At 54.0% G+C, this 20,221-nt stretch overlaps 10 protein-coding genes across 10 annotated transcripts; 5 read left to right on the top strand and 5 right to left on the bottom strand.

Moving 5' to 3' along the window:
- Nucleotides 1-600: 600 nt before the first annotated feature.
- On the top strand, nucleotides 601-2,978 carry SPSK_00440 (RNA polymerase 1 specific transcription initiation factor; the record flags this gene model as incomplete). The annotated part of the gene is made up of 6 exons (XM_016727409.1): nucleotides 601-738; nucleotides 842-1,522; nucleotides 1,590-1,800; nucleotides 1,921-2,304; nucleotides 2,372-2,659; nucleotides 2,728-2,978. The coding sequence occupies 6 exons, from the start codon at nucleotides 601-603 to the stop codon at nucleotides 2,976-2,978; spliced, it is 1,953 nt and encodes a 650-aa protein (XP_016582754.1).
- A 751-nt stretch (nucleotides 2,979-3,729) lies between these two features.
- SPSK_00599 (large subunit ribosomal protein L40e) lies at nucleotides 3,730-4,350 on the top strand (the record flags this gene model as incomplete). Its single annotated transcript, XM_016727564.1, has 3 exons — nucleotides 3,730-3,791; nucleotides 3,852-4,143; nucleotides 4,264-4,350. 3 exons carry the CDS (start codon nucleotides 3,730-3,732, stop codon nucleotides 4,348-4,350), a joined length of 441 nt encoding a protein of 146 aa, XP_016582755.1.
- A 664-nt stretch (nucleotides 4,351-5,014) lies between these two features.
- SPSK_00557 (uncharacterized protein) lies at nucleotides 5,015-6,087 on the top strand (the record flags this gene model as incomplete). The annotated part of the gene is made up of 2 exons (XM_016727523.1): nucleotides 5,015-5,059; nucleotides 5,188-6,087. The coding sequence occupies 2 exons, from the start codon at nucleotides 5,015-5,017 to the stop codon at nucleotides 6,085-6,087; spliced, it is 945 nt and encodes a 314-aa protein (XP_016582756.1).
- Nucleotides 6,088-6,532: 445 nt separating this feature from the next.
- On the bottom strand, nucleotides 6,533-7,282 carry SPSK_00589 (Rhodanese domain protein; the record flags this gene model as incomplete). The annotated part of the gene is made up of 3 exons (XM_016727555.1): nucleotides 6,533-6,819; nucleotides 6,897-6,942; nucleotides 7,010-7,282. The coding sequence occupies 3 exons, from the start codon at nucleotides 7,280-7,282 to the stop codon at nucleotides 6,533-6,535; spliced, it is 606 nt and encodes a 201-aa protein (XP_016582757.1).
- Nucleotides 7,283-7,858: 576 nt separating this feature from the next.
- On the bottom strand, nucleotides 7,859-9,845 carry SPSK_00468 (rab GDP-dissociation inhibitor; the record flags this gene model as incomplete). Its single annotated transcript, XM_016727437.1, has 8 exons — nucleotides 7,859-8,050; nucleotides 8,122-8,276; nucleotides 8,350-8,892; nucleotides 8,996-9,341; nucleotides 9,419-9,446; nucleotides 9,521-9,580; nucleotides 9,648-9,672; nucleotides 9,800-9,845. The coding sequence occupies 8 exons, from the start codon at nucleotides 9,843-9,845 to the stop codon at nucleotides 7,859-7,861; spliced, it is 1,395 nt and encodes a 464-aa protein (XP_016582758.1).
- An 811-nt stretch (nucleotides 9,846-10,656) lies between these two features.
- Nucleotides 10,657-11,625, bottom strand: SPSK_00567 (50S ribosomal protein L4; the record flags this gene model as incomplete). Its single annotated transcript, XM_016727533.1, has 2 exons — nucleotides 10,657-10,893; nucleotides 10,972-11,625. The coding sequence occupies 2 exons, from the start codon at nucleotides 11,623-11,625 to the stop codon at nucleotides 10,657-10,659; spliced, it is 891 nt and encodes a 296-aa protein (XP_016582759.1).
- A 339-nt stretch (nucleotides 11,626-11,964) lies between these two features.
- Nucleotides 11,965-12,263, top strand: SPSK_10975 (uncharacterized protein; the record flags this gene model as incomplete). The annotated part of the gene is made up of 2 exons (XM_016737196.1): nucleotides 11,965-11,978; nucleotides 12,068-12,263. 2 exons carry the CDS (start codon nucleotides 11,965-11,967, stop codon nucleotides 12,261-12,263), a joined length of 210 nt encoding a protein of 69 aa, XP_016582760.1.
- Nucleotides 12,264-12,396: 133 nt separating this feature from the next.
- SPSK_00487 (DASH complex subunit ASK1) lies at nucleotides 12,397-14,134 on the bottom strand (the record flags this gene model as incomplete). The annotated part of the gene is made up of 4 exons (XM_016727455.1): nucleotides 12,397-12,524; nucleotides 12,605-13,787; nucleotides 13,855-13,961; nucleotides 14,041-14,134. 4 exons carry the CDS (start codon nucleotides 14,132-14,134, stop codon nucleotides 12,397-12,399), a joined length of 1,512 nt encoding a protein of 503 aa, XP_016582761.1.
- A 416-nt stretch (nucleotides 14,135-14,550) lies between these two features.
- On the bottom strand, nucleotides 14,551-15,749 carry SPSK_00545 (uncharacterized protein; the record flags this gene model as incomplete). The annotated part of the gene is made up of 2 exons (XM_016727511.1): nucleotides 14,551-15,458; nucleotides 15,533-15,749. 2 exons carry the CDS (start codon nucleotides 15,747-15,749, stop codon nucleotides 14,551-14,553), a joined length of 1,125 nt encoding a protein of 374 aa, XP_016582762.1.
- A 480-nt stretch (nucleotides 15,750-16,229) lies between these two features.
- SPSK_00399 (gamma-tubulin complex component) lies at nucleotides 16,230-19,445 on the top strand (the record flags this gene model as incomplete). The annotated part of the gene is made up of 2 exons (XM_016727368.1): nucleotides 16,230-16,359; nucleotides 16,429-19,445. 2 exons carry the CDS (start codon nucleotides 16,230-16,232, stop codon nucleotides 19,443-19,445), a joined length of 3,147 nt encoding a protein of 1,048 aa, XP_016582763.1.
- Nucleotides 19,446-20,221: the final 776 nt, after the last annotated feature.

Raw genomic sequence — 20,221 nt, forward strand, 5'->3', positions numbered from 1 at the left:
ATATAACTGTGCCCTAGGTCTCTCTGTCAGATCCCTCTCTTGGTTTCTGTTTATGACAGACATGAGCTGCTGAATTTTTTTTCTCGAACAAAACACCGTCATTAGAGCGGCGATGAAGAATATCTAAAGCGGAATAGAAAATTACGACCAAGGCAAGCCTGGATATTATTATACAAATATGAGTGAATGACGGAATCTCTCCCGCTTTACGTGAATGTAGCTGCAAGTGAATGAACAGAAGTCTAGAAGCAGGACGATTTGGTTGCATTGGCCTCACAGTGGTTCGCGATGCTGCCTATTTTTGGATAGACGGCTGTTAGCAAAAAAATTGTTACTACAGCGTAGACTCCACTATTCTTACGACGACATGCCATCAAACAACAGGCGACGTCCAAACTCACCTGTCTTTCGTCCCAACTCTGTGAACGCGAACACCGTTGCGCTCGAATAAGATTTGGGACGATACATATTGCGCTCCGCTCTTAGTTGCATGGTCATAACAGCGAAATGGTTGTTTTCATTCTCCGCAGAGCGATAACCACAACGAAACGGCCCCCGTTATTGACATCGCACAGCCATTGACGGCAAACCATCTGCCACATGCTCCTTGCTCTCCGTTTCTTTGACGGAGTATGGATCTCGCCTCGGGCCATCGCGATCTGCGGCGCTTTCGCCCAGGTGACTCATGTGACGAGTGCAATGCGCGCCGCTGGTACAGCGACAGCGGCTTCCACTACTGTGAGAACGGTCATCTGATTGAAGTATGCTTTCTCCTTTTCGTTACCTTTACATTGTTCTTTATATCGTGGCCGAAGAAGCTGGAGCTAACACGCACTCGCAGTCTTATGTTCCCACTGAGCATGAAGAAGAAGGAAACTACGGTAACCGTGGACATACCGCCCGCAGACAAAAGGAGGTCCGCGAGCGTGAGGCCCGCCATCTATCCGGCATCGAAGCGCGCGAGCTGTTTCTCGAGTGCCTGCAACTCCTATTGCGCAAGCAAGTGGTTTGGCTACAACAGCACGAGCGGCAGCTCCGAGGTGATGGCGAAGCGTCCACATCTGCGCAGTCTCCCATGGCAGGCCTGGAGTCGGCTGTGCGCGATCTCTGGGACCTGCGCATCCGCTATTTTCACGGTCTTACCGTGACGGCACTGGCAGATGCTGACCCGCGGAATCATGGAAGCCGCAGCTTGAGTCGCAGCCGTAGCCGGAGCCAGAGCCGGGCCACAAACGGAACACAGTCTGGGTCCGAGTCAGACGGCCGGACAGCCTACAGCTCGCAGCAAGCAAGCGACACAGAAGGCGGCTATACCAGCGGCGGCAGCCGCCTGTCACAACGGCGGGCACGATCGAGATCTGCACGCAAATGGCAATCTGGCCCAGATGAACGATGGAATGTGCCTGGCGTCATCGAGACGCTGGCGATCTGCTACCTTGGCGGTGTATTATTACAACTTCCGTTCCGCATCGGCGATTTTTACCGGTGGGCTAGAAACGACAAGATACCGTTCCTAGATGCAGTAAGATTTTGAGCCGCTCCCTGGTCTAATACGGGCGCAACAAGACTACCTTGCTAACAGAAAACAGACCAAGCACATTCCCAAGATCATGCGTGATCGACTCCCTCCGAGCTACCTCAGCGCCCTGACCACAAAGCTGCCCTCTCTTGTCCGCGGCGAGCTGCACGAGGCAGTGGTGAATCTTGTGAAAGGATTTAGGCTCAACAATGAGTTGCACTTCCCAGGACTAAACGTGCCACCCATTCTGTGGAAGTGGACAAGAGACCTCGGTCTCCCAAGTAAGCTTGCGTCTCGATTGAATTTGATGGGTGAAGAAATGCTAACAGACGCAGTTGATGTATACACGGGGGTCCTGGAGTTGTCTCGCTTGTCCAGGACAGACTATTGTTACCCACTAGAGCGACCCAGGCTCTATTTGGTCGACCACCCAGACGTCTTCCTACTATCAACAATGATCCTGGTCACGAAGCTTTTGTACCCATTTAACAATGTGGACGATGCGCACGTTAGTGGCAGCCGACAACTCCACAGCAATGAAGACGGTTCCACCAAAAGAGAAGTCTATGCCGACGACGAGCGTACCAGACCCCAGCATATCTTGATGGACTGGAGGAAATGGCAGGCCGTCTTCAACGCGTCGCCAAAGCGGCTGCCAGTAGCACGACAACTAGAACGCCACGGTATTTCCAAGTTGCGAGCACGAGACGCGTGGAGCTTGACAGAGGACCAGATTGACGACTACCTGGACTGGCACCAGCAGTATCGGTTAACCGAGAAAGATGGTGCGTCCTTGAAACCAGGTCAAGATTTATCACGAAGAGAAATGAAACTTCACTAAACACATCACAGATCCACGCCACATGTTACGCCTATTTCCCTTGCAAGAAATAAGGCCACGAACACCCTTTGCAGATGAACCCGAAGAAGCGTTGGACAGTCGATATCGACTGGTACAGGAAACCTGCCTCGTGATCCCCAGCGTTAACGAAGAACAGACGTCCCAGAAAGTAAAGGGAAAGCGACCAGTACCCATCAAAGACGAACCTACTTTACAACACCTTCACGACCACCCTATAAATAGATACCGGGAAGAGTCTGACCTTTCCGAAGCAGCTCACGCATTTTACAGCAGAGCAGGTGAGCATGCACAACCTGGCGCGGTCAGGAAAATAGTGTTAAACAGGCAACTAACACTCCTGGCGTAGCCAACCTGGCTGGAATCACTGTACAAGCACTCGTCCGCGAAGTGAGTCGACTAGAGAGACGCTGGATGACGTGGGATGCGAACCAAGCCAAGAGATCGTCGAATCAGTTGCATGGAGATAGGACAGACGACAGCGCGGAGGAAGATGTCACAATGGTCGTTGACGACGACGAAGGCGACGGAGATGGTGACGGAGAGCAATATTCTCAGTCATTTGCACACCTTTATATGCCAAGTAGTCCTCCAGGATAGGCAATACCCCCACTCCTGCTTGCATCATCCTTCGTCTCCGGTCTTTGGTGATGTTCAGGTCGAGGTAGTTGTCCAAGAGGTTGAAAGCTAGGGAAGGTAGCCGTACGCTTGACTGATTCGTCAGTTTGATGTGGATCCACTTTCCACGCACGTGATAGGGTTTTGCAGTCAAAGCTCTAAAGTGCCTGGGTCTGCGCTAGCCCGCTCTTGGCTTTCCACGCTCTTTCCCTCAAAAATCTTCGGGAGGCGGGGCAATTATTTTCCACTCTTAGTTTTTTGCCTGCACTATTACCGATTTTGGTGTGTCCCGCACCAATTTTTGCGTAGGATGGTGCGTCTGCATGATCTTTTCGTGGATTTTTGTTCCCGTTCTTTTCCTCTATCTACGAACCTCAACCATAGATAACTTCACGACAGTATCGTCAAGAGTACGTTTTGCCGGTAGTTTGAGTCGATGATGTTGTTGGACAGTCCTGGGAATGTCTTACTAACTTTCTTCTTTCTTCCGCTGCTGCAGTGCAGATGTAAGGCCCAGATTCCACCTCTTCCGCTGTCCGCCAGATCGATCTCGAAATGTCCGTCTCTTGTTGCCGAACGTCGGTCGCCGAACGTCCCACGCCCGCCATCGCATGGTCCTCCTTCCCCGTCTCCTTTCGTTTGCGAACCCGACGACTTCAAACTACCCAGTAGAACCGCCGACGTCGCGCCCGGAAGTTTCGAGATTCGAGCGAGGAGCAACCAACGACAGGCGATGGATGTACGGCCGCCGCAACGCATAGACGACATCGACGACATGGAGGAGAACATCTCAGCGTTATGAATTGCAGAAGCGCCACCGTGCAGCACAGTTACTAACGTCAACCCGCAATACAGCTTCGTGAAGACCCTTACCGGCAAGACCATCACCTTGGAGGTCGAGTCTTCGGACACGATCGACAATGTCAAGTCCAAGATCCAGGACAAGGAGGGCATTCCCCCAGACCAGCAGCGCCTGATTTTCGCGGGCAAGCAGCTGGAGGACGGCCGCACTCTGTCGGACTACAACATCCAAAAGGAGTCCACTCTGCACCTGGTTCTCCGCCTGCGCGGTGGTATCATCGAGCCCTCGCTGAAGGCCCTGGCCAGCAAGTTCAACTGCGACAAGATGATCTGCCGCAAGTGCTACGTACGTTTTGGATACCACTAGCTGATTCACGCTGCGGTGAACCTGGAAAGCGACAACCGTCGTCAACCAACGTTCCGATATTATGAAGGCGGAACTCATTACTGACAATGACATCTTCAGGCCCGCCTGCCCCCCCGTGCCACCAACTGCCGTAAGCGCAAGTGCGGTCACACGAACCAGCTCCGCCCCAAGAAGAAGCTCAAATAGACAACTCGCCCCTCGCCTCGGCAGTGGGCAGTGTGTTGTTGTGGGGGGTGTCTGGGGAGGAGACAAAGCGGATTCCGATGCGGAGGACGAATTTCGAACGGGGAAACCTGCGGGAGACACCGGCGTCTTTTTGGGGGTTTTATGCACCTGGTTTTTTTTCCTACAAGTTTTATAAAAAATGGGAAAAAGCAAAATTCATCTACGAAGTCAAAAAGAAACAAAAAAAAACATTGAAAAGACCCCAACGCGAATTGTGATGTACTATATGTTTGTAACGTGACGAACCATACGATAATCGGCATCTTGTCAGATACTGGCCTGTCTCATTCTGCCTTTGTGCGACGTAATTACAACAGCCAAATGCAAATGCGAGGTCAGCCGTGTCTTGCAGATGACTAAGCATGTCCCAGCTCCCCTAATGGTACAGAAGTATAGATGCCGCCATAGCGAGTTCTAATAGGGGGCTCTCCACGCAAAACAGGCAACTAGTTAAGCTCCACCACCAGAAGCCAACGCGACGTCAGCTTCGTATCCCTTTACGCCAAAGACCCAACACGCCTGCATCGAGTAAACCGACGGCATCACCACCACCCACACACCTTCCACCTTGCAACGAGAGCATATCGTTATCTGAAAGGACAGAAGCATACACCAGCCGTGCAAAATGTCGAATGCAGGCTACGATGCGGTCGTCGACGTCGACGATGAGGTGCGTTCCACTCTGTTGCAATTGGACAGATCGATCGCAAAGACGACAGACGCTGCTTGCCGCATACAATGCGCCTGTTCTAGTCTTGACTGTGCGCAATACTGACCCTCATTTTCCTTGGCAATCAGGGCGACCTCGGCCACACCGACCTTCGCGAAGACCTCGAGTTCCACAACTCAAACTTTAACGACTCAATACCGGGTGGCCGTAAGGGCATCAACAGCGGCGGCCTGCCACCACCAGTGACTGCGTCAGGCAGTGGCAGCGGCAGCGCAGCTGGCGGCAAGCGGTTCCTGTGGACGCTGTCATTCTACGCGCAGTTCTTTGACGTCGATACGTCGGCTGTGCTGACACGGTGCTGGGCTGCGCTCTTCCCGCGTGCCAACTTCCTTGACGTGCTGGAGGGCAACGCAGATCTGTACGGTCCCTTCTGGATTGCGACCACAGTTGTTTTTATCCTGTTCTTGAGCGGTACAATCAGCCAGTACCTCGCGACGACGGGCACGGAGCCGTTTGCCTACGACTTTACTCTTCTGAGTGGTGAGTCCCCTCCCTTCGAGGTATTTGCAACTGTCGCCCTCTTTGCTAACATAATGGCCGCAGGTGCTGCTGGCCTGATCTACGGCTATACGCTCGTCATCCCCGTCATCCTCTTCCTCGCCCTGCGCTACTTTGGCTCCGAGTCTGCCAACCTGCTCGAGTGCTGGGCCCTCTACGGCTACGGCAACCTGATCTGGATCCCCGTCGCACTGATCGGCTGGTCGCACATTGACATTCTTAACTGGGTGTTTGTTGCTGTCGGCTTTGGCCTGTCCATCATGTTCCTGCTGCGCAACCTGTACCCAGTGCTGTCTGCCACAGACCGGCAGACGAGCAAGATTCTGCTCGTCATTGTCGTGGTGCTGCACCTCGGCCTGGCGATCACGATCAAGTTTTTGTTCTTTGCGCACCACAGCCCCGTGGCTAAAACCCCGTCTGCACCTGTGGACGGTGGAAGCGGCGATGCTGCCCCGCCTGCGATGTGGTAAGCGGGTATCGAGACAGGTCTCCCAATGGTTTGGATATGGCCATTTGGTGACGGCCAAGAAATATACAATGGAGTGTAGAGAGACGAGGGGAGAGCCAGCTGAGCTTGCTCTACCTTCCAGTTGGCAAGTATGAATTAGTTAGAGCGGCCCATGTCTTATGTATCCCGTCTTATAATTTGCTGTTGTCTGGTAGCATTTTGGGGAGCAAAATATTGCAGGTTATTCTTTCGTGAGAAATATGCCCATCGACCACAACGGCACATTGATCTCTTCTCACAGCAGGGAGTTTTTTATCTAGCTTGTTACATGCCCAAGCTAGTGTTTGCTTTGTTTCTTCCAGGATTTGTACAATATATTAATGATGTTATTTGCCTTTTTTATTCTACAGATGGTGGCTCGTACTCAGCACGTCCATATCCAATACCGCGAAATGATTTTAACCCATTTAACGCTGTACGGTGCCGCCCTTCCCCGCCCAGTCGTTCCAGCTGCCCGGGTACTCGCCGACCTTTGTCCAGCCAGCCTCTTTGGCCAGACCGGCCGCCGCTCGGCTGCGCACACCGGCCTTGCAGTAAAAAATAACCTCGGTGTCGCGACTCGGGCGCACAAAGCCGAAGCGGTCCTCAAACTCCTCGTCGGGTAGGAAGAAGCCATCAGGCGACGTCGTGACAGGAATATTGATAGCGCCGGGAATGCGGCCCGTTTCCTTAAGCTCGCCTGGCTCACGGGTATCTGGGGCGAAGTTAGAGAAAGCGACACAAAGCGCTTCCGAGATGGGAGAGGATGGAAACAGCTAAATGTATACATACCAACGATGACAATAGGCGAGTCGGACTTCTTGACAAGTTCTTGAACCTGCGAATAGTTAGTCTCTTTGTCCCTGTACATCTCCAAATAGAAACCAGCGCATCGGCATTCCTACCTCCTCAAACGACCAAATCTTGTGGTCAGCGGATGTCGACGACGAGTAGGCGCGGCGGACAAGCAGGGACAGTGACTGGGAGGATGGCGCGGCCTTAGAAAAGCCTCTGCCAGCAAGAGTCTGTGGCTGAGAGACCACAGACACGGAGCGACGGGCAGCTGTAGTCACAATAGCAGCAGCAGGCGAGGTTGCTGCCAGGGCCGATCTCGCGACTGTCTGCCGCAGCAACGCCGAGACCGCGCGCGCGGTACGGCGGTTGACGGTGGAAGCCATTGTTGGGGTGGATGTACGTCGTAGGGTATCTGTATTTGTGTGTCGTACGTCCTCTCAAAGCGAGTGTCCAATGGAAAGCATATAGATTGACAATGCGTGGTCGGGAAAGTGCTGGTGTCGTCACAGGCCCTCTACGGGAAGAATGCCGACGGACGGTGCGCTAATCCTCGGCCTTGGATTGGGCTTTTCAGTGCTGCCCAGAACCCCACCCCTATCCACTGATGTCAGCCCCGTTCCTGTGCAGCAGTCGGAGCTTGCCGCTCAACCGTGTGCTCCGATAGGCACAAATACTGTGAAGTGCGCAACAAGCGGTAGGCCAAATGTCTTCCATAGAAAAAATAAATAAATTGGTTGGCTTCACCACCCAATGCGTCTTTTGTCTTCTTTGTCTTCTACGCAGACGCAGTGCAATCCGAAATGAAAATTAAGGGAAGAATAACGAACCGAAAAAAGGAACACAAAAAATAAAAATAAAAAGCAAACGGAAGTTAACCGATACACCCTCACCAACTACAGCGTATGTCGTTGTATATATTGATAATTTATCTTTTGTCTCACTCGAGTGTCGTCGTTTGTCTACTCCTCAGCCACCTGGATGCCCTCCCGCAGGCCCTCGACAACGAGCTCCTCTCCCGTGCACCGGCGGTAGATGTCCTTGACGTCGTCGGTGGTCGTCTCGAAGTGGCTGGTCGCATCGTAGCTCTTGGAAATGAAGATATTGTCGTTGGTGCCGTTCTCAATGGGATCATACAAAGGGATAGGAGGACCCTGCAAAGTTGACGTGTTAGCAAGTTTTTCTCGTCCGAAAAAAGGGTATGGGCTTCCCCATTCCGACGTACCATGAACTGCTCCTCGATCTTGCCTAGGCGGTCCAGGCCCGGCTGCAGCTCGAGGTGGTGGTTGGCCGAGGTCTCGGCAATGGTCGACACGATGGCGATCCAGTAGCCCTTGGGACAGACGTTGTGGGCCGACGAGACGCAAGCAATATAGATGTCTGTTTGTCAGTTCGTTGTATTTGAAGAGAGGGAGACGCAGAAAGAAAGAGAGAGAAGCGGAGGAGTGCCCACCGTTTTTCCGGCCAACCTGGCTCTGAGGAATGATCAGCTGAGCCGAGTCGGAGTCGTTGGTGTTGGCTAGCGGGTGCTTCAGGATGCAAATGGCGCGGAGCACGTGGCCCACAACCTTGACCTTGTCGGGGAAGTAGGACGGGTCGCCAATAATGAACTTGGCCTTAGTCTCAAAGTTGACCTTGTCGTCGCCGTTGGCCATGGCAGCCTTGATGCCGATCGCCTTGCCATTGTCGTATTGGATCTCGTCAATGCTGGTGTTGAGCATGTAGGTGCCGCCGTAGATGGCCGACAGGCGGGCGAAACCCTGCGGCAGCTCGCCGAGACCGTACAAGGGGTAGATGTACGGCGACTTGCCGTAACGCGCCACACTGTTGCCGTACAGGCGGATGCGCTCAATGGCCTCCGGGGCGCCACCGGGGGTGCTGATGTAGCTGTCCGTCAGATACAGGGCCATGGCGTGGCCAATAAAGTCTTTGGTGGTGGCCTCGAGGCCGAATTTGTCGTACACGTCCTTCATCGTGCACGTGTTGATTTCAAGGCCTGTTGGTGTTTGGACAACGGTGTCAGAGAAAAGAAGAAGAGAAGTAGGAGCAAGGGGAGAAAATTAGAGTACACCCGGGGATGTACGGAAGACAGGACTCACCCTTGTGCGTGGCCGGGTCGTTGGGGTCGAAGCTGCCGACCCACTCGATGAAACTCTTCATGCGGCGCTTCTCAAAGATGCCCATCAGCGGCGACCGCAGCGCCTCGGCGGCGTCGGCGGGGACCTTCGCCACCGTGGCCTTGGCGCCACTGTTCTGCTGGACGAAGCTACCGGCGATCTGGCGGAATTCGAGGTAACGGGTAACGTCAGTGGACACAAGGATATTGGTAAGCTCGCCCGACGAGATAAGGAACTTGGGAACAAGGTCGATGTTCCAGTCGTTGACACGGCCGTACTTGGTCCACGGCTCCTCGCCGCTAGCAAAGTTGCCATACTTCTTGTAGAGCTGGAGAAGATTCGTATTAGAGGAGACTGAGGCGAGACGGGAAGCGCAAAATGTAACGTGTTGAGCGATGGGCTTACCGCCTGTAGGGTCAGAGATGCAGCCTCGCTGGAATCATCGGTTAGCGATTCCGTCTCATAGCTCCGCCCGGTCGTCTCGTCATCATGTGGGGGGCAGCATACCCGCCGTAATGGTCATTTCTGTCGATGTGTAGGACCTTCTTGCCCTTGACACTCAGGACACTGTTCCATGAAAAAAGGAGGTCAGTTAGGTTCTCAGGGGTTGTTGCTCGAGTAGGCGGTGACGCACCCAGAGAGAATACACTCGGTGAGGCCTAAGCGAAACAGAAGCACACAGTTAGCCAAGCTCTTTCATGGCATTCAAGCAGTGCACAGCAAAGTGGGATCTTGTAGATTCCAGATTCTTCAAAGTTCAGAATCCCAAGCCCGTCCATCACTCACCTGTGCCCAGCACAATGACATCGTATTCCTTGGCAATCTCATCCATGGTGGTTGCAGAGAATGTTGTTGGTTGAGTATTCGGGTTACGAGGGAGAAAACGGCGGGAAACAGTGGGAAAATAGAAGGATTGGCTCGAGATAGGGAGAAGGCAGCCTGACCTGGAACAATCGGTGTAAATGCAAGAAAGATGTCACAGGATGCGGTTTGGCTTTGCTGTTGGGAACGGGAAAGGAGGGACAGTCCAGCAAGCAGCCCCGCAATTGCTATTGGGGGGCAACGTCGTCAGTTAGAGGTTACCAACTGCTACCTATCAATTCAACGGCATAGCTCCAGAACCGGGGGCCGTTCTATATTTGATCTAGCGCCTATTTCACGTGACTGTCTGTAACCAATTGACCGTTGGATGTTGATGATGTTATGTCTCTACGGAGGAATGTCGCACTCCGTACCACGTCGCATAATTATGTCGTGCAAGAGGTTTATACCAGTTTGTCTACTTTAAATCCGGGTTATCGTTGCAACTGAGTGCAACCGCCTGGCATTACGGTTATTGTTTGACGGCGTATTTGAAAGCTGGTTGTCTTGGTTCTGTGAGTCTTCTCAGTCCGTTTTGACATGATTGCAAAGAACCGCTGCCTAATGCTTGCCAAAGTACGTCGCAAGGAAGCTCCATAACAAGCCACAGTCTCAGTCCACTCGGCTACCGTCGCTCCTTCCCACCAGTCCCCATATATTGTCAATAGTAGTACATTCGCGAGAGCTAGATGTTGTATGTATGATGGTTGTTGTAGACAAAAAGGCGTGGAAAGCGAATTTCTTTTGGCCGCGGCCAAGCGTAATTCGAAGGATCTTTCCGGTTACCGTACAGGAGCCGGCTCCTGCTCGCCTGACCTGCTTTCTGCCGGCGCAGCCTCTGTATTTCCACTCTCACCAGCTGCTGCTGGCTCATCCTCCAGGTATGCTGCTGGCCGGAATGCCGGACCATTTCCGGACAGGTCAATCTCCGGGTCCGTGCGGGCCAACTCGACGGCATCCTCCCACACATAAAAGCGCTCCGTCAGCACGTGTTTGATACGTCTCATCGTTTCGCGGACCTGTCTCGTTAGTAAGTACAACTTGTAGAAAGCCCTAGTTCACGAGTCTATGCCACGGGGACAAAACTATAGACTCACCGCAGCGTCGCGCTCCTGCGCTTCAAAATTGCCAAAGCCCAGGTCAAAGTGCTTCCGCGATTCGGTCGCTGTTGCAATCCGGTTGCGCTCCTTGACGCACACCCACCACAGCCGGTGCAGGTCGTCCCAGCTTTTGCGCCGCAGCTCCTCGGCCATCCAGGGCCGTCCAAAAGCCGCATCCTTGGTCGGCGGTTGTGCCACTTGGCCGTCGTAGAAGAACTGCCATAGACCGTGTTCCGGGTCAATCTCAGGCCGCGTTGCAGCGGCCATGGCCTCCTTGGCCTCTCTGGTGCCGCCTACACCCGGCAGGGTCGAGCGGGGGAGCGGGGAGTCGGACACGGACAGGAACTGGCGAGGCCCTGTGCGGCGGATGCTCGAGACACCGCGCAGGCGGTTGTTGTCACGCGAGCGGTATTTATGGCGCTTTGCGAGGACGGGGGAGGTGGAGAAGGAGGACCGCTGTTGCATCTGCATTGCTCCTGGTGCTATTGTAGACTGTGTGCAAGATAATTTTGTCTGTGTCGTTCGTAGTGGTGGCTGCGCTTGTTGTGACGCAAAGCGTGCCGGGTGTGAACACGAGATCATGTTGTGGGCGGTGCTCCAGCCGGAGACAGCGCCGCGGACACGCGCCGCCGAGGGGCCAAGCGCAGCCATTGTGATCGAAAAAGTTGGATAGTCGTCGACAAGGATCCCAAGCTCAGGGGGGAAAGACAGTAATCGTGAAGAAGGCGGCCGAACTACTCGTTGGGGAGGGAGGAGGGTATCTGGTGCTGGAGCAGCTTTAAGACGTGAAGCTTTTCAAACAGCCGCCAATTTTTTTCCCGTTCTCCAATGGGATCCACATTTATCAACCTCGTTGCGAAAAAAGGCACTTGGGACGCTGAACTGGTTCTGTGGCTGGCTCGTGGCGGTGCAAATTTTTGAGGGACACTAAGATATCACTAATTGGTGCAACATAACACCCCATCCAAACAAGCCAACCTTCAACTCAAAATGTCGCTTTGGAGGTGAGTCGATTGTTTGTTTCCTTCATTCTTTTTTTTTTTCAAATAAAAAATAGCGATGGTTTGTCTTCCTACGAATACTAACAAAGCAGCTCCTACCGCGGTCTCTCGCCCAAGACGCGCGCTGGCGTCGGTGTTGGCATACTTCTTTGGGGCACCATCGGGCTGTACTTTTCTGATGCCGCGGGCGAACGCATAGGCATCAAGCCGACAGAAACTGACAAGGACAATCTTGCTCGGATGACACCGCGGATCCATGTGGTTGACCGGGATGACACAAAGCGGTAGCCGTGCCTGCCCTTGTCATCATGATCATGACACATGTCCATTTAAAGGAGATGCAAGGGACACATCTAATCACTGTGTATTGATATTTGACTTCATATAGCAGGAAAACGATATAAACGGCTGCCAAAATATTCTAAAATGTCTCGTCCAGAATATCCGCGTTCATCTTGACCATTGTCGGGCTATACTCCGAAGACCCATCCAAGTCTTCCCCTGCCGTGAGCAATATGTCCTCGACGATGCGTTTGCTTGCCTCCCGCGCTTTAAATTGTTAGTAACTTGTATCGCTGCATAAAGGGAGGAATAATATATATAAAGAATAATATATATAAATCACTTACCAGGCGTCTGCAGCAGTTTAGACGGTGGCATAGCGAAATTGATGGTTTTGGGCGGGCTCATGCCACCATACAAGTCGTCACCATCTTCGTCGCTGCTTTCCCATGCGATCTCGTCTGGGTTGCGCTTCTTCTTGCCGGTCTCGGTTCTCGTAAAAGGCGCTTTGGAATGTGATTTCTGATCCATCTCTGTCGACCCAATATCGTCAAACATAATCTCCCTGGGCTTAGTCCGCGCCGGCGTCTGCACGCTCACGCCGGGCGTCCGCGGGCCGGACACAGCCGTCGCCAGCTTGTTGCGGTAGGCCGCGCGCATAGGCGACATAAAGGCAGCGCTACGCAGCTTCGGCACAGCAATCTCCGGCGACGACATAGGCGACGACTCTTGCCATGCTGGCCGCTTGGCCTTCTCCTCGTTGTGTATCAAGTTCTGTCGGCCAGTCGGCGGTCGGTCTGTGACCTTTAGGCGCATGGGCGAGATGCCTCGGGCCGTGTTCTTGTGCGGTGTCGCCTGGATTCGGTAGTCTTTGCCCAGTACGCGGTGCATCAGGGGGTCCTTTTGGCGCCGGCTATTAGCCTGCTCGTCCTCGAGGGCCCGCCGATTGCGTTCGTCGAGCGACTGTCGCGGCGTCATGGACATGTTGGGAAGGCGTGCTGTGCGCTGGGCGAGCAACTCCGAGTCCGCTGCGGATGAGTCGTCACGGTGGTCGTCCTCCACGTTTTCATTGTCGTTGAACCGCATCATCGTGCTCTCGTCACTACCCGCGTCGGCCATTCTAGCATCTGAGAGAGGTGCTCGCGGCCGCGATCCGGACCGCGAGCGCTGGCCCCCACCGTTCGCGTCTGTGTCCGGCCCCCGGTTCATCTCCCGTCGTAGGTTTTCATATGGCGAGTCCAAGTCGGCAAATTGCGGGTGCAGTGACGTCGTGGCCGGCGGGCGAGGCGTGCTCCCACTTAGATCGCCGTCGCCGTCGGACAGAAGAGATTCGTCGCGCGTGTTGAGGTGTGTGGATGTCTGGACGCCATCTTCGTCGTCTCTCGGATGGGTAGTGTAGTCCGTTGTAGTATCGTCGTGTGTATCTGTTGTTGTCGTCTCCTCGACACCCGTGGATCCTTCATCGTTTGCGAGCTCCTCGTAGCCGGATAACGACACGTTCGCAGCGGCCTCGAAGAATTGTTTCCAAAACTGCCAAGCTTGTCAGCAACGATACTCTCCCCAAGAACCAAATGATCGTTCCGTCAATTCCTCCTACCTTGGAAGCATCCCATACGGATCTGCACTGCTCGCCGTATTGCTCAACCACAGGCAGGATGTTGCCCGTCACAATGCGATGCGCCCTGCTGAAGTTGTGGTCGATTTCTAGAGTTTGCAATTGTCAGCCTTATCCCACAATACCCCAGTCCCTTTTGTAACAGTCCCCTTTCGTCTCCCTACATACCTTGCAACGTCAGAGTGATGGACTGTTCCAGCTTCTCCAGTTCTTCCGTCGTGGAGAGCGGCCGGTTTGCCAGCGAGCCGCCGAGTCCGGCCATGTTTATGCGCAGGCGTTTTGTTCGGTTCTATAGTATATTTCCACGCTCCGAAAGGTCTATGCAATTCAAATAAAACAGGTGCGCAGGTTGTCGTTTGCGATGCGTGACGTTCGTTGCGCGCTGGAGGAGAAGTAAATAGATTTTAATATGAAGCGCGTTCATAGACGCGTTTTGGCGTGCGGGGCAGTGGGTGAGGGTCGCTAACAAACCACTGCCACTCCCCTATTAGTGGGGTATTGGTCAGGCTCTACTAAACCATTCAGCAGAAATACTCCCTATGCGCCGTAGCATAGACGACATATCACACAAATACTAAAATAAAAAACGAAAACTTCGCATCGTCTTGCTCAATGCAAGGCCAGCAGAACCAAATTGAACAACGTTTTCGCGAATGCCCAAGATTTCCTCAGTGTCCTCTACCTGCCACGGCCCCGTGCTCCACGCCCTCGACCACGCCCACGTCCCCGAGCCGCGCCACGGCCTCTTGTTCCCCCACGAGCTGCTTTTTGTGGAGGAGCTCGTGTCCTTTTGGTTGTGGGGGGCTCCTCCTTCTCCTTCTCCTCCTCCTCCTCCTCTTCTTCTTCGTCATCATCGTCATCGTCGTTGTCGTCTTCGTCGTCCTCCTCCTCGCCGTCCTCCTCATCCTGCTCTTCGTCGTCTACTTCCTCGCCTTCGTTTTCCTCGTCGCCTCCACTTCCGCTCTCGTCCTCTTCGCCAACTTCTTCTTCTTCCTCCTCCGGCCCCTCCTCCTCCTCTTCCTCGTCGCCGCCTCCACGCCGGGTTGACGGTTTCTTTGCCTTGGATGCTTCGCGCTTTCCTCTCCGTGTGCCCCTTCCTGTTGCGGCGGGTGATGGCACAGACGATGCCAGCTCAAAACTGTCCACCGTCGATGACCGCATCCGCAATACCGACATATCGCCACGCTTCCGTTTTATAGCACTCGATTTGGAGGTGGACGCCGGTGCAGCAACCGATTGGCCGCCCGAGGCAGCCCCACCGCGTGACGTTGGCGCTGGTGATTCCGGGCGCCATTGTGCTGGTGACGAGGCGGCGGAGTCGTCATCCTCGTCCGCCAGAGCGCGCTCCATCATGTCGTCGCGGAAGTCAACCAGAGGCAGACAAAACTCTTTGAAGCGGGACTCGACGTCGGCTTCTTCGACGTAGTCCAGCGAGTTGTCGCGGTCGTTGATCGTTTCGAGCTCGTACTCTGCCGCCAGCTCCTTCCAAATGCCTGGGATGCGCGTGTGCTGGTAGACGTCCGGATCGAACCCGCGACAACGTAAATGTTCGGAGATGGCAATCATGCGGAAGTGTCTGTGCATGCCTGTATATGTTAGTCGGCCATCTCTCAACGGCTTGATTTTCTTGTCTCCCAATCCTGCCGTTGCAAAACCTCACCTGAAGGCTTCCACCGTATGACGGCCGAGAACAGCCCTGCTTTCTGCTCGGATGTCCAGCAGCTCTGGAGCACGTCATATATCGGCTTGTCAGGTGGCGCAGACGCCGCGGGCGTTTCCGAGGCCTGGGGTGTGTCAATGTCCATCGCATCGTCGTCACGACTGGGTGTGGCAGCGGATTGCACCGCGCTACCGCGCCCGCGCTTTTTCGGTGGCATGGTGTTGGCGCTGTCGTATGTCGTAAACGTAGTTCATAGGATCAGCTACAACTCAATTGACATTTGTCCGCGCAGCAAGCAGTGGTCGAGGGTGGTAGGTCAAGAGGTGTGAGGTATCTGTTGCAGGATGGAAAAGTATAAAGGACTGGAGCTTTCTGCTATTGACCATGAACAAAAGCCCTTTTGGCGGCGCTGATAGGCGGACGCTGTTAGTTAAATTTTTGGTACGAAAGGCCACACATACAGGGGTTACTAACGGTTGCACAGCGAACGCAGCCGTCAAAAGCACGTGTCACAGCGTCCAAACAACGCGCTTTTGGGCGGCGACGCGTCCACAATTTGGACCATAGCCTTTCAACGTCACTTCCTAAACCGGTATCATGTTCATAGGCCACGAGGCTGCACACTCCATAAGCGCGCCGATGACAGCGTCTCAACACATCATAGTATGAGACAAACTGGTCTACCACCCATAAAGCCATGGCAGACACCGACAACGCCGACCTCTTCGCCATTCCCGACTTCTGGAAGCTCTCGTCATGGCAGCAACAACCACCGCCACTAGCTGCGGAGGAGAGACAAAATGGCTTCTTCAGCCTCGATGTGAACGGTATGCATATTGATATAGTGGCTGCAGTACTTTGTGATGGCAGTATTTGAGGCTGACTTTAATGCAAAGGCGACGGGGGGATCACCTTCTTCCTCGGTACGGACGAGCCAGAGCTGCCGCCATGCAACGATGACGACGGTGGCCTCTTCAAGATCCCACATCTACTAAACCAGCTCCTGCCGAGTGTTCCAGAACAGACACTTGATAAGCAGGACACAAGCTCGGTTACAGAACCCATTGCAACGCCCTCGTCTATTGTCGACGACTTCTGGCTTCTACCTGACGACAGCGTTCGGCCACCTCCGCCGGCTGAATTCAAATCGTGGGCATCGTTTGAGCATGTTGATGTCCCCATCCAAGCTCCGATATTCGCGACAGAACAAGGTCCTAGGTTTGTCGACGCAATTGTTGCTGAACACAGCGACTTCATACGCCCTGCGTCATCGTCCGAGACAAATGCTGGCGAGGACGAACAGGACCCGGCGATGCTGGACACGCGCGAATACTGCGCTTGCCTTCTTGCATTAGCCTTAGGACGAAGTTCGATCTTGTTCTCGTGGGACGATGGGAAACGGGCGTTCCTTCCCATGGTCAATTCCGCGAGAATCTCAGGATTCTCTGCACAAGTACTGCGAAGCGCTGAGAGGGACTGCCTCGAATGCGGAAACGACAGCCGTTATCTGAGAGCCTTTGTCGACCACACGTATACAGCCGCGGCTTCAACAAACTCTCCTTCAAGAGTGGCCCTCGCACGAGGCGTGGACAGCCTCCTCCTCACCATCCAAAGCGAGCTTGGCACCCGTGGCCAGAGGGCACACTCACTGCTCCAGTTGCAGGCGCTTGTGCGGCCCGTTGCCTCTCTCGTCAAATTCATACGCGGGCTCGTGACAAAGCTCTCACGCGCAACAACTTCTTCAAGAACCACTGACGAGCATTTTTTGACGATGCTGTACCAAGAGACACAGTCCATGGAGTACAGCGTTGTCTTTATGCGTGATATCATCAAGCAGTTGCTTCAGCTCGTCTCGGAACCTTGGCTACTCTTCGTGAGCGAATGGATTGGGTTGAGTCCCAGAAGCAAGGCTACACTTTGGACGGGCGAGTTTCAAAGCAAAGGATTCGTTCGCCTAGACGACCGGGTCTGGATCGACGACATGGGTGCGGAGTTGGCCGAATCCGACTACTTCTTTGACGAGGAACGGATGCCGGCTTTCATTCCAGCGGAAATGGCCAAGAACATCTTTGAAACAGGTCGCAATCTACGATTTCTGTGGACAAATCATCCCGAACATCCTTTGTCCAATCCCTCTACGGTTCTGATTGCTCGTCCTCCAGCACTCAGGTGGCAATTTGATTGGGATTCCATCCACGCACTGGATCGCAAGGCTCTTGCATATGAGAGAAATTTGTTGCAGTCTCTTGCTGCAAGTCGATATGCTTCAGTGCAGCTTGTTCTACCAACACACCACCATCCAGGTACGGTTGGTGTCACACCAAGTGGAACGGAAATCAACTGGCGTTTTCCTACGGTTGAATTTCAGTTCTTTGGGAAGAGTGAAGACCAGATTGAGCAGAGTCTGAAAGCATCCATAAGACAACTCGGCGAACCTCTCCCAAACCCATCAGAGGACGGCCTCGCCGCCGTTCTCCGTCGTCAGCTATTCGAAGATGGCCAAGATTGCGCAGCCGACATGGCAGCTTTAGATGAGTCTGCACCGCATTGGTCTCTTCTACCACTACTTTCATTTGGGCCAGCTATAGCTGCACAGTCTCGCCATATCAACCGCGAGTGCATGCGGCTGCTATTTGGCGTACACGGTGTCCGAAAACACATCGAACTTCAGCGCGAATTTCAACTCCTTGGCAATGGCATGTTTTGCAGCAGGCTGTCGCATGCTCTTTTCGACCCGGATCAGGCCGGTGCCGAGCGAAGCACCGGTATTGAGCTGTCGAGCGGCGGACTTGGATTGCGGCTGTCGAGCCGCAACGGCGAGAACTGGCCGCCTGCAAGCTCTGAACTTCGACTGGCTCTGATGGGCGTCCTTGCCGAGAGCTACTACCAGGGCAGGAAGAGTGAAAGCAATGAGATTCCAGCGAGTGCTGGCGCAGGCGGCAAGCATGAATTGCCTGGCGGGATGAGCTTCGCGGTACGTGATCTCTCCGTCGAGGAGATGGACCGGTGCATGGATCCAGACTCTCTCGAAGCACTGGATTTCCTCCGACTGTCGTACAAGCCACCTTCAGCGCTCTTGTCTATCATCACACCAGATATTCTAGCAAAGTACGACCGCGTGTTTCTACTCCTCCTACGCGTGCTGCGCATGTATTACTTGGTCAACCAGCTATTCGAGGACGACTTACAATCGCGGGTGCGCAACAGAGCGCCTCGACCGGGCCCTAGCCGAAACAAGAGCTATTTTGGCCATGAGGAGAATGTGTGCATGCGCTTTCGGATCGAAAGCCGGCAATTTGTGGCCAACATCATGGCCTATTTCTTGACCACGGGCGTTGATACGCCATGGAAGCGGTTCGAAGCATGGCTCGACGATGTGCAGCAAGGCCTAGCGGAACCGGAGCAGGAGCAGGGAACAACAACTGCAACCAACTCTGCACAAGCAGACCAAGCAAGCCCCGACAAGCTGCGCGAGCGTCACGAACAAGCACTGGATGAGATCATGCTCGCATTGCTGCTCCGCAAACGGCAGCAGCCACTGCTCTTCCTGCTACAGGGCATCTTTGGCCTGATTCTCGAGTTTGCCAAAGGCTCACGCGAGCTATCTCGAGCCGAAGGTACGGGCATTGGAGGACACAAGAGCAGTGAAGATGCCGCGCTCGGAGCGCTGCTCACGGCGCACCAGGTCAAGGCCAAGAAGCTCTATGCGTCGTTCCGCAAAAAGGTGGCTGCGTTCCTTGCGGTGTGCCGGGGCCTAAGTGAGAAGGAGGCGGACAGCGTGGCGCGCAAGGACTACCAGCAGCAGCAAGAGTACCAGGACGGATCGAGGGCGGGCGAGGGCAGTTCGCTGTCCAAGCTGTTGCTGATGCTGGACTATAACGGGTCGTATTCGTCGTCGCGGACGCAGTGGTAAGGCAAAAGACCCAGACCGGGATGCCAAATGGCCAGAATATTGTCTATATATACGAAGACATGTCTCCGGACTACAATTATACATGCGCGCGCGGGAACATGCGATGCTATCACGATACATACACCGTTCACATGGAGCAAACACCGTCGTCTTCTCCGCACGCAAACAAGCCACAGATCTTCCCCCTCCCGTCTCCTCCCAAGATCCAAATGCTATATCCCATGGCTGTGATCCACAGCGGCACACAAAGTAGGCACACGGAGCACACAACAAGACTCCACAGCTCATCACCAACTCCCTAGAATGGGGGTGAGGGCCCTCTTCTTTCTCCTCACGGCCCCCTCTCTTTTGGTTTCTTTGGGTCTTTAGGGTATTTTAGGCCAGGCCCAGTGTCATGTTTAGGGCCCGCGAGCTCCCCTTTTACCCCAAATCTACAAATCTGCGAATCTCTGGCTGGAGTGGCAGCTGAAGGTCCCAGCTGATGCCCCTCCCCAGAGCCCAGATAGAAAAGCTGTCAAGTGCAAGGTCCCCCTCTCATCTCCACTTCCCGTGCGGCAGCCTTTCGCGAAGGGATGGAAGGAAAAGCGAAGAACAAAAAATCGGAACCTCCCTTGTTCAAGGCCAGGGAGCACAGGACCCTCTGCAAAAATAACAAGCATAACTTGCAAACAGCGAACAACCGCAGAAAAGACGACTGAGGATTGCAACCGACCAAAACGACGACCATGCCTAATCCACCTCCTAGTTGCTCACACCTGCGGCCTTTTGCAAGAGTC

Source organism: Sporothrix schenckii (assembly GCF_000961545.1).
Source record: "Sporothrix schenckii 1099-18 chromosome Unknown Cont49, whole genome shotgun sequence".
Taxonomy (NCBI): domain Eukaryota; kingdom Fungi; phylum Ascomycota; class Sordariomycetes; order Ophiostomatales; family Ophiostomataceae; genus Sporothrix; species Sporothrix schenckii.